General features: G+C 42.2%; 1 protein-coding gene across 1 annotated transcript; it reads right to left on the minus strand.

The window, feature by feature from the left end:
- Positions 1 to 428: 428 nt before the first annotated feature.
- On the minus strand, positions 429 to 16,370 carry pdgfba (platelet-derived growth factor beta polypeptide a). Its single transcript, XM_026171808.1, has 7 exons — positions 15,483 to 16,370; positions 7,379 to 7,481; positions 5,326 to 5,391; positions 4,996 to 5,192; positions 3,395 to 4,493; positions 2,383 to 2,519; positions 429 to 1,436 (listed from the first exon to the last, which is right to left on the minus strand). Exons 1-6 carry the CDS (start codon positions 15,552 to 15,554, stop codon positions 2,392 to 2,394), a joined length of 1,665 nt encoding a protein of 554 aa, XP_026027593.1. The 5' UTR covers positions 15,555 to 16,370; the 3' UTR covers positions 429 to 1,436; positions 2,383 to 2,391.
- Between the last annotated feature and the right edge of the window lie 725 nt (positions 16,371 to 17,095).

Consider the following 17,095-nt stretch of genomic DNA (forward strand, 5'->3'; position numbering starts at 1 on the left):
GAGTTGATTGTTTTTTTCTGTTTGCATTCCAGCTCCTTCTCTCTTCTTGTTTTTTCTCGGATGCCATTTCTGCTCCACTCCACCCCCAGCTGAGCCCTCACCCGCTCCCTCCCTTGTCGTTCATCTTCTGGCCATTCCTGCACTGACACCCTCCCTCCCTCGTCTCTCTTTCACCATACGATACTCCTCTGTTGACATGGCCGTCCATGAGTTGCTATAGCAACCAGACATTTCTGCTGACCCCTACCTTGCTTTGCATGACAGAGCTGCAGGACGTGCAGTCATAGGGTGAGGATTATCGGTTCGGTCTGATTTATTGGCGCATGCACACAGCTGAACATGCACGTGAACGTGCACTTGTATTAGGCATGCGTTCACCTCCATTTAGAGACTCATGCATGCATGAACAGTCAAGTGAAAACAAAATATTCATTCAATATTTTTATTTTATATTAAAAATAACATTCATTACAGTAACAGTTGTACAACCAATAATTATAATCTGAAACAACAATAATTACACTTGAGAACCAGAGGATTTCACATCCCCCCTTTTTTTAAATAAGTTAAGAAATAAAGTTTTTCTTTTTTTCCCCGTGGAGATCATTTTCTAAAAGCATTTATACAATACAGTGTTGGCTATAACTGGCTCACAGCGATCTCTAACAGGCCAGGTCTTTAAGACTTGCTTTAATGTGGATATTCATAGCAGGTTATCTAAGCAGGCATTTAGCTGTTATTCCATTCCATTTTGATCTGGCAGTAGTACAAAATGAGCAGGTTATCGATATTTTCCAGTATATTTAGCTACAGTACACGGTAGAGCACTTCTCTAAAGTCAGTGTTGTATGGTCAGTGTACGGCTACTCCAGTGTTAGATAACTTTAGACATTTTAGGATAAGAGTAAGGTTTGGCATTGAGGCCTGAGCTGCACTCTGCAGTTTCCAGTTATCACCCCAGTGTAAAAATCCAGTTCTCCACGTCTCCAGTCTCAAATCGAGACCCAAACACTTAACTTCCAAGTCCAAGTCGGGTTCTCCATCTGATGAACCACAAAGTTGAAGTGAAAGGTGTTACAGTCGCCAATCAATGGCTGCAAACTGCAAAAAGAGTCGACTCTGTTTCAGCACCTCACACACTTCCACTCATCAGTCCAGATCAGCTGGACTTGTGGTTCAACCAAATAAAATCCAGTGTGTCAAACACCCTCTGGTCCACAGAGTTCATATGATTGCACTTTTATAAAATCCTTAACGCTGGATGGGCCGCGGCATCTCTGGAGCAGGTGACTCCGTGTGAAGCCGTCCATTGAAAACAGCAGCACTGTTTGCACCCTCAGCTCTGTCCACACAGTCCGGACTGTCCAACGTTTAAGAAACCCATTCTTCTGGTGTTTCCACATTCCTTTGGAGCAATGTTTCTGGCTGAAATCTTCCTGTTAGAAAGGCAAAAGAAAAGTCGGATAAGTCACATACGTTCACTGTCAGCTTTTTGTCTACACTGATATAATATTTACCTAATAACCCTTGGGTTACAGGGTATGTTGCATATCCCTACATAATAGGTTTGCCCTTACTTTTACCAAATTTATGTTTTGTTGTTTCTGCGTATTAGCTTTTGAAGCCTGCTGCTGATTCAAGATTCTTTATTCGTCACATGCATAGTTATACAAGTATAACACGCAGCGAAATGTAATACTTGAATCTTGAATCTTGAATTTAAATGCTGGCTGCCACAAAACTCTGAAGACTAAATATGGACAAATTCCTGTATTACTAATTACTGACAGAACCCAGCAGTGGCAGATGGATTTCAGAATTTTTACATTTAGCGTTTTATCGAACAAAATATTAACACTAGTAATTAAAATAATGGCTCAATTAGTCTTGAAGACGTTTCACGTTTCATCCGAGAAGCTTCTTCAGTTCTAGGGTCAAATGGTGGAGAGACCCAGATTTAACCCCTGTGGGAGTATTCCCCCAGGAGGGGGAATAGGACCCCCTAATGATCCTCTACCTAATCACATGAGCTAAGGGGGGATACTCCCACAGGGGTTAAATCTGGGTCTCTCCACCATTTGACCCTAGAACCGAAGAAGCTTCTCGGATGAGAGGTGAAATGTCTTCAAGCCATTTAAAGAAGTCCAGACGCTTTTCTTTCCAAGCTCCTTAGACTACGATGACCTGGATGACTGAGAACCTTCACAGACAATGGCTCAATTATTTTATCAGCGATCCCAGCATCCATTCAGCTTCCATTTAAGACTTCCAAGTACCAGTGCACAGATTACCACCCTCACGTTAAACAATATTGTCCCTTCTACAAAGCTTTATATTCACCTCTCTCTTAACCCTTAACCCTGTCTGTCTCCTTGATCTTACCTCGCAGGTTTACATGATCATAGCTCTAATGGCTGCTTTGCTGATGCGTTTGCGGTTCTTCCTCCTGCGGCGTGGTGAAGCGGGACGAAACGGAGCTTTACGGGCTGAAGGCGAAATGGGAGCCGCCGTAGAGGAAGCTGGAAGAGATAAAACAGGCAGTAGAAACAGAATGAGTCAACTTTTTTCTGCAGTTGTTTGGCCAAGTTTGAACACAGAACCTTTTCTTGCACAAGTAAGTGAAGCAAAGAATTAACACATGGTATAGAAATTGTGCAGTGGCTCCAATTGTACCCTGCAGGGCACCAGATAACTTTGAAGCCTGTGTAACAAAGCCTGTGGCTGCCTGCAGGTTTTCCCACAGTCAGAAGTTCAGCCTTCTGACTGCAGAGCTCTCAGGGGATTGAGGAAGAATGGCAGGACACATGTGGCCATGTTGTTCAGTCATACATGTACTCTGAGCTGCTTCCTGCCTGGGAACGCGCACGAGGTAAAACTTACAGTGGAGTTGTGTGACAGGTGGCATTTGTTTGCTTGACTGTCAAATTGCATGCAACTTGCTGGAGCAGTGGAACACGAGTAAAGAAAGAGCCGGCTAGATTTTAATGTGGATCCTGACCACGTTCCTTAAAGGTGCGAAATATGAAAAAACAGAGCACTGGCCACCAAGATATGTCTTTCCAGTAAAAACTAAAATGATTGTTAACACTGAGTACAATCCACACATCCAGGGTGGTGGTGTGTATCCAAAAATCTGTCCAGCAGTGAGTTTGCTTTTCACACCTTCCACTTAAAAATGTATTAAAAAAAACAATTTGGTTTTTTAATTCAGTTTTCAAAAATGCTGTTTATACACAGACACACAGACACACACACACACACACACACACACACACACACACACACACAGACACACAGACACACACACACAGACACACAGACACACACACACACACACACACACACACACACACACACACACACACACACACACACACACATATTTGAACAGTACCTGTTTTAAATGTAGTTGGCTTTGGTCTCTGGTGAGGATGAAGCGGATGTAGATGAGTCTGCTCACTCGGTTCTCTCTGTACCAGCTCCAGAAGTTTCTGCCTCCTTTCTGCCTCTGTTAAGCGACCGTCCTCACCGGTCACATTAGAGTCTTTTTTCTTCCCCTGATTGGCCAGCTCTGTGGTGGCCGAGTCCCCGCTGTTAGCTGAGCCACTTTCCTCCCTCTCGTTCCCTTCTTTTTGACTGGCTGTTTCAGTCTCAGCCTGTTTGTGATTTGTGACCTCTATACTTTTTTGGCTGGTCACAAAGTCTTTCTGAATGGTTGTTAATGGAAGGGTGGAGGTTTCTTCAAATTTGGGTGGCTCGGTTTGGCTGGCAGGGGGTGAGGCACTGTCTGACTGGGGAGTGTCGAGGTGATACTGCGTTCTCAGCTCTCGGTCCTCCGTTGCTCCGTGGTTGTACTGCTGTGGAGGTGACTGATGATGATGATGATGATGATGATGATGATGCTGATGATGCTGATGCCTTTGCTGATGCTCTAATAACTGTTGCTGCCTCTTTGCGTGATCGGGATGATGCACTTGGCCCCCACTGTGTGATGTATGCACACCACTTTCCTCCCTGCTCCCTTCAAACCCACTACCGTGCCCCACTTGCTGTGTACTTCCCATGACACTGTGCTCCGCCCTCGCTTCAGATGGCCAGCTGCTGACCGGCCTGGGCAACCCAGGCTGGGGTATCTGATGCACCCTGGGCTGGGTCCAGTGTACAAGCTGGGTGTAACTGCCATGCTGCCACTGCCTCACCGCCGGCTCACGCTCTTCAGGACCGTAATGCTGCTGGTTGTACTTTAGGTCATCGTGGCGATGGAGGTCAGCCTTGGAGGTCTGAGTCTTGGGTGAAGGGGGCTGAACGAGCCGGGGAACGTGGGAGGACAGTGGCGGCTGTTGTGGGGGAGGTGGAGGAGGAATGGGGTTAGAGGGAACAGATGAGGAGGAAAAGGAGGACAGGCTCTGGCACCTGCAGCTGACGTGATCTTCCACTGGGATGATGGGTTTTTCATAATGGGGCTTCTTGTTAATGTACTGAATCTTTATCACCTGGCATAAAAAAGGTGGAAAAAGATCACAAAATTAGCACAACTGATTGTGATTTTAAAAAAATCAGAAATACAGAACTAAACTGTGAAATTATCTCTGTATTTTTAATGAGGAAGTTTTTGAATGAGTAGCAAAGAGCTCTAATTGCTGTTGACACTTTCAGACACGTTAGCATTTCCAGGCTATTTGATGGATCCTAGTCAAGACTTGTTTTCTCTTTTTAAAAAGAAAAAAATGTTGATTTACCTGTTCTTTAAGCGTCATGCATAGACTCAGGTTGCAAATAAATTAACAATGTCAGTCTAAGTCACTTCAGGCAATCAAATAAAAATCACAACTCAGACCTTAGGCTAGCTTTTAGCCTTTGTACTCCTTTAAACTGGCTAATATGTTATATAATTCTGTAAATGTGCATCCAAAACCATATATTAGACAATATTAACCACTTGTGACTCTCAGTTACTCCCTGAAGTCATTAATGGGAGCTGCATGATCTGCATACCTGTAGGTATCTGGTGGAGGTGACTATAGGGACACACTCCATCCGTGGACTGTTGCAGCAACCTGAACACCGCTGCACCTCCACACATGGCGGCCACAATAAGAAGTTGGCATTGCGGCGATCTAGCATAGACCTCGTTACTTCCATCACCTCTGTTCGCACTTTACAGGCCGCCTGCTGGGCTGGCTGCGCCTCCACTGTTAGGAGAGAAGAGAGGCAAAGGCATGGATGAATTTGTGAGTTATAGTAGAACTAGCATACGAGGTTAAAAAAAATAAAAAAAAATAAATAAATGATTTTGAGGGATAAAAGGTAGATGCAGAAACTTACCAAGACTTCTAATGTAGCGACCATGGGTGCCTTTTGGGATAATATCATGCACGTCCTCTTCCTCTTCTGCAAAAGAAGAAAGGAGAGGGGATCAAAGGATGAAAGTTAGCAGTGAACTTAATAGCAGTCTTGGGTAAAATTAAGCAAGCACTTTCACAGGCAACAGAAACCCTGTAACATGCAAGTCCGTTAGGGCAGTTTTTAGCTAAACTCATTGTTCACTACACAAAGGAAGCCATTTTTTTCCTCCACTAAAACAATTAGGCTATTTTCTGCTACAATTTGTCTCGCTGCTGTCAAGAATACTGTTGAGGCGAGATATGAGCAGTTAAATATAGCTCATGCATGGAACTGTGAGCGTATGTTTGCACTCTCACATATGTCGTCATTTCACACTCTACCCTCTAAGCCCTAATTATATCCCTGGGTATAGATTGCATGTGGCTACTCCGTGTGTCTACGTGCAGTACATTAATGTATGAAGTGCTATTTGGCAGCACAAATTAATTGCCTGGTTCAGACAGAGAGCAGATCGTTAGGTTCTCAGAGGCTAATTTCTCATTTTATCTGAATATTTGTCTGTTTCTAATTGGATTGGAGAGCTGAATCTTGTCGTCCTCATTCATATATTAATATCTGACTCATTTAATTTTTGCTAGCTGGCTAATCAGCAGGCTGTGTAGCTCATTCTGCTAATTCTGATAGCATTTTATTTCATGTTAAATCTCTTTCTGAGGGCCAAGACTTTCATGTTTTTATTAAAGTGAGTACATATATTTACACAGCGATAACAAGAAACTCTTCTGCAGAGAAAATGGAAAATGCAAAACTGAGAAAAATATATTTCTGAGCATAGCATAATGCTAATGAACATGTGCCTAAATGCTAACAGTAACAGTACTAGCTTTGCTAGCATTTTAGCTAACAAAAAGAATGGTAACAATAGCATTTCACATGATGGTGTTTACACCAGTTTCACATCATAAAGCAGTCAACTCTTCAACTGTTCAACTCTTTGCCTCATTGATTTTAAACACAGCATTATTGTTTATTATTGTGTATTGTATTTATCAATACACAATAAAAGTTTAATGGATAATTTGCACTAAATACAAAGTACAGCTCAGGCTTACGTCACTCATTTTGAAGATGTCAAACAACTTTTGTAACCTATTTGTGCAGGGAAAAGCCCAAACGTTAACCATTCAGTAGTACCAGAGAAAAATTCAGTGATTCAAGTTTGGAACAAAGCAAACTTAAATAAGATAGACCTGAAGCAGAGTTCCAACATCCACTGAGTCATGATAGAATTTAAGATGCTGAACAATTAAATTTGAACATTGGCATTGCTTAAAAAAAGAAGAAAAAAAGGCAGTAAAATGAGTCATTCGTACTTTGTCATCTCAGAATCTTGATAAAACTAAAACTCAAAAAATAACTGGCTTCATCCAAAAAAGGGAAAAAATAGTTTGATCTGCCATAAAAACAAACTTTGAGTCACTTCCTCGTGTCCTGTTTCTGAGCATCCTTCCCATTGCTGGTTCCTCTCTGTGGTTGACGTTATGTCACTGTTTTATTTATGCATTATGATCAAAAGTCTGTCTATTAATATATGTATCTGTGACTTGAGTCCTCTAAAGGGTAAGACTATAATTAATTTTTTAATCACCCGCTGGTGCGCATTTGTGGACAACTTAGTTTGGACTCTGTTTGAGGGTGCAGGCATAGCGGGGGGAGGTCTGTGCCTGTTATACAAACATCCATAACTCAAAACCAAGAGAGGAATCCAGAGCAGGAGAACAATGTAGTGACCTTGTGTTGAAGGCTTTTCTTTCTCTCTCTCTCTCTCTCTCTCTCTCTCTCTCTCTCCTTTTCAGTTTGTCAAACACACAAGGTCACTGCTACTCTCTCCTCCCATCTTTCCTCTTGTCATCAAACTGTTCTGTGGGTACACCCAAATGCTTACCTCCTCCACGTCAGTCTTATTACTTTCTGTATATGTGCGTGTGTGCGTGTGTGCGTGTGTGCATGTGTGCGTTGTGGTCATTAGTACCTATTGCATCGGTCTCCTCCTGCAGAAGTAGCTTCAGGTCTTCCACAGAGGAGATGGGAGAGTTCCTCACCAGGTCGACCAGAGATGAAGGGAGTGGATCGCCCTGTTGAGACAAACACAAGCATTTGTAGTAAATCATAATAATTTGCTTGGAAACAACTTCTATTGTGAGGTAAGCCCTACGGCAAATAGAACACACATGGATACATGGAGGTTTTTGAATTTCAGCATCTTTCTCAAAGTGACTTTGATACGCAAGATTACCAAGCCGCTAATCAAAGTGACATTGCATCCTGTTCAATTCAATACCCAAAACAGAGATGAAACCCCAACAACAGATAACCCCAGAGTGAGCAGGCACCTTGTGACAGTGGGAAGGAAAAAATCTCTTTTAACAGGAAGAAACCTCTGGCAGAACCATGTGGAAGAGAGCCAGAAATGAATGATAAAAAACTAATGACTAAATGCAGAGTAGTGTATAAACTCACGGAGAATGAAAAGAGGTGAGTCAAGAAGAAACACTCAGTGCATCATGGGAAACTTAACTGATGTGTGTCCCAAATCAGGACTTCCACACCAAATACATCGTCCTTCTTGTCACATACTTTGCTAAAGGTTGAGGCATGTTTAAGTAAGGGAAATGGTGCTTCATATGTTCATATAAAGTTATATAAAGAAGTACTCCCCAGGATCTGTAAACAAACTATGATATCTGCTTTAAGGCAGTTTTTTCTCACTTTGCATGTTTGCCTATCAGGAGATAGCTCTGCAAGTCAAACCTAAACTGCCCTTTTTTTCCTTCTCAATTAGCAGCGTGGATATTTTGCTAGTGAAACAAAGCTGGTGTCAAATGCCTTGTCACAAAACCTGCACGACTCCAACACCAGCACAAGAACTATATTGGCTGTTTGAGGGCTAAGGTCAATCTTGAATTGCAATTAGCTGCATGTCTTGTTTGGGAAGGAAATGCAGGTCTAGTCTGGGTTTCAAGTCCAAGAGCCTGACCCTGAACTGTGGCACAGTTATTATTTTACACAGGAGGCAGGGAGTGTCCTCTTTGTAGAGGAAAGAATGCATTCATGGGAAAACAGCACCACACATATACACCATGAATACACGGGCTCGCTGTGTTTTAAAGAGTTCGGATCTTCGATTAATTTGGGTGATTATTTTTCACAATGCGAAATGAGGAAGAGGATCGACGTGCATGAAACAGCAGAAGACAGTTGCAAATGTATCACAACAGTTACACAACTAGACAGAATTGTGCGCTGGCGGATTGAGAGAGACACGAGGGCTGGCGTACAATATCTCAGTCCTTGATCTCCAGTTGAAATTTGCTCCACTTTCGCTTCCTCCATCAAAGGAAATGATGGTTGTGATTGGTGTTTGTTGCTCCCTCCTTGGCCGTTTACCCACAAGGACTTTTTCCCCTTTTCTCTGAATCAATCCTGACCATTTTTGTTCTTTTAGTTCAGTTGCAGTCCACCAGCCTAAACCATGAAGTTTGTGTTGTAAAACAACACAAAAAGGAATGAAAAATATCCTTTAAGTTATGCAAGAAATCTCATTATTACTCGAAAAAAATAAAAAAAATAGAGAGAGAGAGAGAAGTCATGTATTAATGAATGAAGTTTTAATGAAAAGTACTGCACGATTTCATTATGGATTCAGCGTCGCTGTTTTTAAGGGCAGACCCTTGTGGTTTCTTTATCGAGATCAAAGGCGGATGACTCAAAAGTCATTGGCACATTTTGCTGTGGTTGGCTCTAAGTTCGCGCTATCTCCAAGCAGTTGGAATAACACTTCATAGTGTCACATGCCAGAAAAATGCCAAAACAAATCAGGCAGTGTTACGATCATGTGGATAACTCTCAGAGAGAGACGGGAAAATGAAAGCAGCGAAGTAGATACGGTCTCTTTAATGATGATGAAAAAATGTGTGGCCGTAAACGTGTTTATATTATCCGTTTTATCTCCCGTGAACACTTCAACTGCAGCAGTCATCACGATCAGGATCTCTCCTGACACAGCTAGTCAGATGAGTTTTATGTAAAACCAGACTTGTGTCTTTACAGATTTACTGTCCAATTGCTCAACGTGTCTCCTATGGTTTTGTGAAGCTTATTCGCAAATGCAAAGGTCGCCAAACTTGAGATGTTTCTTGTGATTTTAACAGTAAACCGATCTTTCTGATGAGGTGCACTCGAGGGGCATCATCAGTGTGCACCCTCTCTGCTTTATTCCTTTCTATATTTCAAAGCAGCCGTTTTCAGTTACAATTCTGCACCTAAATTGAGCAGAAGCATCATTAATGTTGTTAGGAGCACCCGTGTTAGGTTTTTCCACACACACAAGTGCAAAGATTCAGATCTTCACTCTGATTATATTTGATTTGCAAGCTGTAAGTCTGGAAAAGCTATGTTAATGCTGCAGACATCTAGAAGAGGCAGAGCAGCTCATCTGTTAATTAGAAGGTTGGTGGCTCGACTGGCTCCTCCAGTCAACGTGCTAAAGTATCCTTACGCAAGATACTGAATCCTGAGTTGTTCACCGGAGTGTGAACGTTTGATAGAAAGCACTTGGACACAGACAAGCAATCCTTATATGATTGTGTGTGTTTATGAGAGACGTTGTATAAAAGAGTAGAAGAGCACCACACAAGAATCAGTCCATATCTACCATCACAATAAAGAACCTTCCATCTCCATCTTCCACCTTCTTAGCCGTTACATGTTTTACATGTGCTTCATGCAGGCTAAATATAAGTCAGTACAGACTTAACAAGCAATTGAAACCCTACCCTCCCAGGTAAGGCCGTGCTGGACTGCTGAACCTGCAATTAGCCAAATCCAAGCCTACCATCAGTGGACAAGATTTTCTAAAGCTTCAAAACAAAGCTAAGAGGCAGTGTAGTGGCCTAGCTCCCTCTCAAACTACCTGATGACAGTAGGCTCAGTGATCACTGTGGTTTTTATTTGTTTGCTTCTTTGTTGCCAAACAGACTCCCCGTTTGTCATGAATATACCAACACTGTCTCTCAGATGAGCTGACAGATATGACTGTATACACTCTAAGAATAAATAAATTAGTCAGTGTAACATCTCCTTCTCCTCACCCCTTCCCCTCTCTGAGCTGGGATCTGCAACATGCTTCTTCCTGTTAAAAAGGAGTTTTTCCTTCCCACTGTCACCAAGTGCTTCATAAAAGGGGGCTTTGTCTGTATTATTGTAGGGTCTTTACAATATAAAGCTCCCTGAGGTGACTAATGTTGTGATTTGGCATTATATAAATACAACTGAATTAAAATTAAAATCAATGTTTTCCTTAGGATGATCACCTGTTTAAAGTCTATCCGCTGTCTGATCCAGAATGATTTCTTTTATCATCATTTCATAGCCTCCTATACGTTCATTTCCCCGACTAGCTTTCTGTTCTTTTGTCTCCTTCTGTCTGCTTTGTGGGCGTTGATGGCTCAGGACACCTGGATGACTTTCACGAGCCACTGGCTGACCTAGTTAAGCAAACACACATACACATACTCACAGTCTCTTACACACACAACCTCGCCCCCTCTTTTCCCGTTTATGTACAGATGCTTAACCACTTAACTGTCTGCCAAATTTGTCCAGCGAGCACTGCCACAAACTTGCACTCACACAGGCTGTTTCCCCTATGCAAGAAGCTCTCATTACAGCCCTAGTGCTAATTGCAAATGCACACAAACACATGCAGGCACAAACACTCACAGAGAAATTAGAGAGCTGAGCAGTGAGACAGGGAATAGTTTCTCACTTGGACATGCAACAACCCCCTGGTTATAAAAATAAGGAACACGAATGAGAGGACAAGTTAAAAACAGTGGTTTGAGCAGAAAATCGCTCAAATCGCTCAGCACAATAAATTAAATATCCTGGCTTATACAAATCTATTTTCTGCTGAGTGTGTGTGGCTGAGCTTATGGGTTAAAATAAGCATATATAGGATGTCACGGTCTGCGAGGAGGTCATACACACATTCGTGATAACACACTGCATGGGGCCTGTGAGGAAGCCTGGAAGGCAAAGAGCTTGCATGGAATGTTTGAGGAGAAAGGCGAAGTGTAATGGAATGTAATTATGGGGCCAGCTGACTGCTCTCTCACACACACACACACACACACACACACACACACACACACACGGAATCAGAAGCACAGACCCTGGAAAAAAATAAACACAAAATAACAGCAAATCTATATCTGTCACTACTGACTCATAATCACACCGTGGTATCACAACACATGCCTCCTTTTATCAAAGATGAGGCAGACTGCCAACTTACTACTAAATAAACTGATAGACTTGAAGACAACAGTGGGAACTCTCTCACTTATGCACAAATATACAAACAAGCTGAATACAAAGATCATGACCGCCACCCAACACACACACACACACCCACACACACACAATCCAACCATGACTGCAGAGATGAGGGTACGGATGATGGATGGGGAGCCAACATGAGGACAAGGGGGAGCGGACGGGCGGGAGAAGAGATGAGCTGAGATGGGAAGAATAAGAAGGAGGAGGAGATGTGAACAAAGTGACTGCAGCTACACAAGTCTGATCATTACAGCAAGTGCCACTTCTATAATTTGGCGGCTTTTAAGTGAATCTTGTGTTTGCACGTTGCGTAATAAATTAATCAAACCGCACTGAAAACTCAAGGGAGTTCTACACACACATTATTTGCACAGTAACCAAAAGGTGGAAATAATAACTTAATTAGCCATTTAGTCACTTGTCAAACAAAATTGAGAGATCGTCTTTCCTCTCAGCTCCTCACTTGTGAGCTGCTGCTTCTCTTTGTCTCAGCAGTCTTGTTTGGATTTTGGCCTGACAGTTTTGCCCAAGCAATTTCAAACATTTCACTCCAAATAGAGTTGAATTAATGATAAAAAATAATAAAAATAATAATAGACTTCAACCACTCAGGATAAATCTTCACTATGTAAGGGGCTAGTAACCTGTTTCAAAGTAAAAGCCTGACTGCTATTTTATTAACTTCTTTATTATCTTTATGGGATTGCTCAGTAGGTAGAGCAGTGGCCTCATGATCAGAAGGTCAGGGATTCAAATCCACTGCACGGCTACCCTGAGTTATCCCTGAGTAAGGTACTGTCCCTGCACATTGCTCCCTGGGTGCTAGATTGGTGGCTGCCCATTGCTTCACTGTGTGAAATGCAGAGAGGCATTTCCCCACAGGGATCAATATATTATTATTATTACGGTGGCCCTGAGAGGTCAAAACACTGTAACTTAAGAAAGCATCACAAAATTAAAAAATACTGCAAAAGTAAACTAAACTATATTAGAGCTGGACCCTCCAATGGTAGCCCACAAAACAACGGCGGTATCGCAGTGGCTACTGCCATCTTTTATATACAGTCTACAATATTTCCATTGTTTTTCATTTTCATTCTGCATTACATAAGACTGACTTTTCTCTAAAAATGAACTGCACAGGCTTACAAACAAATACTCTTATGTGCCACTGCACTTTTTCTATTTGACACACATGCACTCACTCAGAGGCATAACCCCTCTGCAGTACACACAAATACAAAAAAACACAAGCACATATGTCCGCTAACACATACACAGCTACGCCCGGTCACGTATCCAGATGTGCACACACACCACAGAAATACACACACCGCTACACGGGACACAAAGTCCATGAAATCCCTGGCAGATTAGTTGTTGTTCTTATGTAAAATGGATCAAGCCGACAGGCAGCAGCAGCAAATCATCCCCGCTCGCCCGCAGAGACAATAGTCAGACAACAACCTGTTCAGCAGCCACCAATCAGCATCTGTGATTTGAACAGCAGAAGATGAAAGAATTAAGGTCTGACCTGATGCGTGGGGGCTTTTGTGTATTTGACTCCAGTTCCATTTAAATGGATTTTTTAAAAATGAAATGTTACAACTCTGTGTGTGCATTCACACTTGTACCTGTTTGATGCATGATGATGCAAAAGAAGTGACAGTTTGACTGCATTACCCTTTAACAGCAGGCAGAAAAAACAGTTCTTGCCACATAAATTAAAATAAAGATTTGGGGTTTAACTGATAACATCAACCTGCAATGTCACGATGTAGCTGGATTACCTCCGTGTGATTGAAGTGTTTTCCACCAATAGATGTGACCAAACTAAGACAGCCAAAGACTTCATTTTGCAACGAGTGGGCCAAACACTGAGAGATACACTGACTTAACAAGTAAATTCATAATGCTAATTAACCCAAGTGTGCTGGCCTACAATCTAGGGGCCACAAATCTAACTCACACCATACTTGGGTTCAACACAGTGAAGTTACTGAACCTCTGAAGCAGTAGCACACTGTCAAAGGTGAACTGTGCAACACTGAAGCCTTCGTTTATTCAGAGTAAATGTTCTAAGTGTATAAAGGAAGACTCCATTTGTTAGTTCCAACCCTTACAGGATGATGTGGTTTTGAGGAAGAGAACCTAAGATTGGTAAAAAGGAGATCACACAAAATTTCAGGTCAACTAAGGTCTAGTCACACTTTCATTCACCTCGACGGTGTTACAACGCAAACAATGTATATACTGCATATATGCATGTACTGAGTTGCCTTGGACAGAGCTAACCATGTAGGAGGCTATCCTGAATAGAAGTGTTAACACGACTAAGTGTGACATTCATGCAACACTGGGCTAGATCTTTTGGCATGTTAACTGTGACACTATATTTCTTGTATCAACTTAATCGTTGAGTTTAAGCAGAGCTAAAAATGTAGCTTGACCTTACTCAAATAACACTCACGGGGGTGTTTAGAAGGTGCCAACATTTTTTTGTGATTTAGATGTGAATTATTTTTTTCCAGGGCTCCAGGCAAACAAATGAATGACACTGCGAAACACTTGTGCACCATCTCGTAAGGGGAAGTCCCAGCTGGTTAAATATTCTTGTGATCATGATTATGTGCTAAAGTGGTCCACACCAAGTCCAAACAACTACTACATATGTATAAGGTATTTACACATTATGTTTGGTTTTTTTTTTTTACTGTAATTATACATGTACAGTCTTTATTTGGCCAACTATGCATTTCTGTTCGCAGAGATATACATAGCAGCTGGAAAAATGGGAATCCTTAAAGAATCAATTCCATAGAAAGATGATTTTAAAGGTGTGGCGACAGAGGTCCTTGGTGTATTTGTCATGACAACAAAAACAACAGCTATGTTGATGGATGGATTTTGGCTCCAGCTCTTTAGACTGGTATAACTCCTGATGCTGGGCCACTAGCCAAGGCCCACCCTCAACCTGGCTTCCCCGCTCTCTCTGTGGCACTGTTACGCTCAATACATCGGGAATATGACCTTCTCAAAACGTGACAGAGAGAGAAGCAGATAATGCACAAGCTGCAGAGGCACACAGAGATTATTGAACAGACTCGTGCACAGGTTCACCCATATAAACACACAAACTTTACATTTTCTCTTTTACTTGGCCCATAATGTGTAACAGGAAACATCCACCAACCGTTCGCAGAATCACCTCAGGGAGTAATATATGTCAAACACTTACTCACAAGTCAAGAATTCACGTTGGCTCACTATGTGACATATCAGAGTCTGAACATGAACTCACAACCGTGTTGACTGTTATTTCACTGATATTAAATCCTACCTTTGGAAAACTGTATTCTCAGGTTAGTAACGATCAGAATAAGAAAGATATCCCTGCCAGTCCCATCCAAAACATCTACGTGCTAATGGTTTCAAACTCATGACCTTTTGCAGGCTTCTCAGTGTGTCCTGGATGTCTCACGGGTGACCCTAAAGCCAACCATTTTTCCCACGCAGACATAATGTTTAAGCCTTTAAATTAAAAAAAAGCGGACAAAAGTTTTGCTACAAATATAAAATACCAATCTCAAATCAAAATTAATTTTGTTGTGGTTGCTTTTCAAGACAGATCACCTCGGTCTTACTACCTCCATCATCCTTAAATCAACAGTGCGACTATATTGATTCTTAACCTGTGTCCTCTCGTAAATATTTACCAGCAAGTCCCACAGTCTTACCTCAGCGCTGCCGAGCTGGAGACGGGCCGCCAAAAGCGCAGCCAGCAGCAGCACCAGGACCCAGGACCTCATGTTTCCGCCCAGCCAGAGGAGCCGCAAGCGACCGGCTGGGCATTTAGCACTTCGGTGTCCAATCCCCCGGCTGCACCGAGCGTCCTCCCGGTGTTGTGTGCTGACCTCTGGTGCAAAGCACGCACTGTTAAATATCCCAAAATGTGTCACTGCCTACAAGCGCCGCTTGTCCAAATGTTTGCTCACGGTGACTCACGCGCAGGCTAGACGTCTGACTCTGTCCATACCGCTTTTTTAGAAAACTCGGGAGACGTCAAGGGTAAGTGCGTAACGCCGGGTGTTGGGAAACAACAAAACATGCAGCTACACAGTTTCTGTTATATCAGCATGTAATGCAAAAGACAGTCCAAATAACGTCCTCCAAATATGCAGATAAAAAGATTCGTGCGCGTGTGCCAAGGTGTTCGATTCGTCCACTTTCTGGATAAGAAAAAAAAATCCAGTAAAACTGATTAAATCGCAAGTTCTCGCTCCAAAACTGCAGTTAAATGTAACAATGATGCAACTTCATGGTAACATTTTGAGCCCCACATCTCCAAAGGTCCGTGCGTAAAAGTTGGTTCACCTTGGACTTGCGCGTCGCGCGTAATTCTCTGGACTCTGCTGTAAAATAAAAGTCAGAATATTCTTATCCCAGCGCGTTTATCTCACTGCAAAACCCGAGCGCGTTTCTCGTTAATAGCGGCTCTTTTATGTCTCGTGCTTGGCTGCGTGTCTGTTCCTCCTCCGGGCGCTCGCACGCTCGTTCATCCGCTGGATCAGGTTGTTCTCTCCCGTCGTGCCTCTCTCCTCTCTGATTGCGACTCGAGCGGCGAGTCGCTTTTCCGAATCGAAACAGCTTGAAGTTTAATAATCAAGCTCGACTGATGGAATGAACTCGTACCGGAAAGCATCTTATTTGAAATTTAAAAAAGAAACTATTTGTGTTTTGATAGTCATTCAGCCTCGTATTTATCATGATATAGCGATATTCTACGTGGAAATCCACTCAAATCACGAATTTCCACTAAATTCTAAGACACAGCGTTTCATTTATTAATATATACGGCGTGGGAAAATTTTATTTTGAAGGTTTTCCTGCGGAAGTCTGTATCTTTATGTTGCCAAGTTGCAATTGACGTAAAAGTCGTAAAATTTTCTCCGGGGGTTCGGTTTTCTCTTTTTGCCACCTTCTTATTAGTCGCAAGGAAACCCAAGAGCCTGTGGGTGCTCTTAAAGGGAAAGTCTGTACTATAATAGATCGAATATTATTTCCATCTGAATAAATCTCAGTCTCAGTCTGTGTTCATAATGTCAAACTGTCATATTTGGTGACAAAGTCTTTACGCCATATATTAAAATGCAGCTGTGTGGTTCAGCTGGGGAATTTTTCCTTTCATCTCAGTGATAATCCACTGCGGAACTTTTAGAATATGAGAATGAGAAAAGAGATGTGTTCAGCAAATTCAGCCCGCTTTATAAAGTTAAGAGTCAGAGCTCAAACAAACAGTTTCACTAAAAAGTCTAAGCATTTGCTGGTTGGATTATAGTTTAGATTGAAC

The sequence above is a fragment of the Astatotilapia calliptera genome, chromosome 6, assembly GCF_900246225.1.
Source record: "Astatotilapia calliptera chromosome 6, fAstCal1.2, whole genome shotgun sequence".
NCBI classification, from domain to species: Eukaryota; Metazoa; Chordata; class Actinopteri; order Cichliformes; family Cichlidae; genus Astatotilapia; species Astatotilapia calliptera.

What these genes read in the sequence shown, in the direction of transcription:
- pdgfba (XM_026171808.1), bottom strand. Translation starts at nt 15,554, where the DNA reads ATGAGGTCCTGGGTCCTGGTGCTGCTGCTGGCTGCGCTTTTGGCGGCC. An exon ending in GGAGGAGACCGATGCAATAG is followed by an intron (nt 5,392 to 7,378) that starts GTACTAATGACC and finishes CTTCTTTTGCAG; the next exon opens with AAGAGGAAGAGGACGTGCAT. An exon ending in GCCAACTACATTTAAAACAG is followed by an intron (nt 2,520 to 3,394) that starts GTACTGTTCAAA and finishes TATCTCTTCCAG; the next exon opens with CTTCCTCTACGGCGGCTCCC.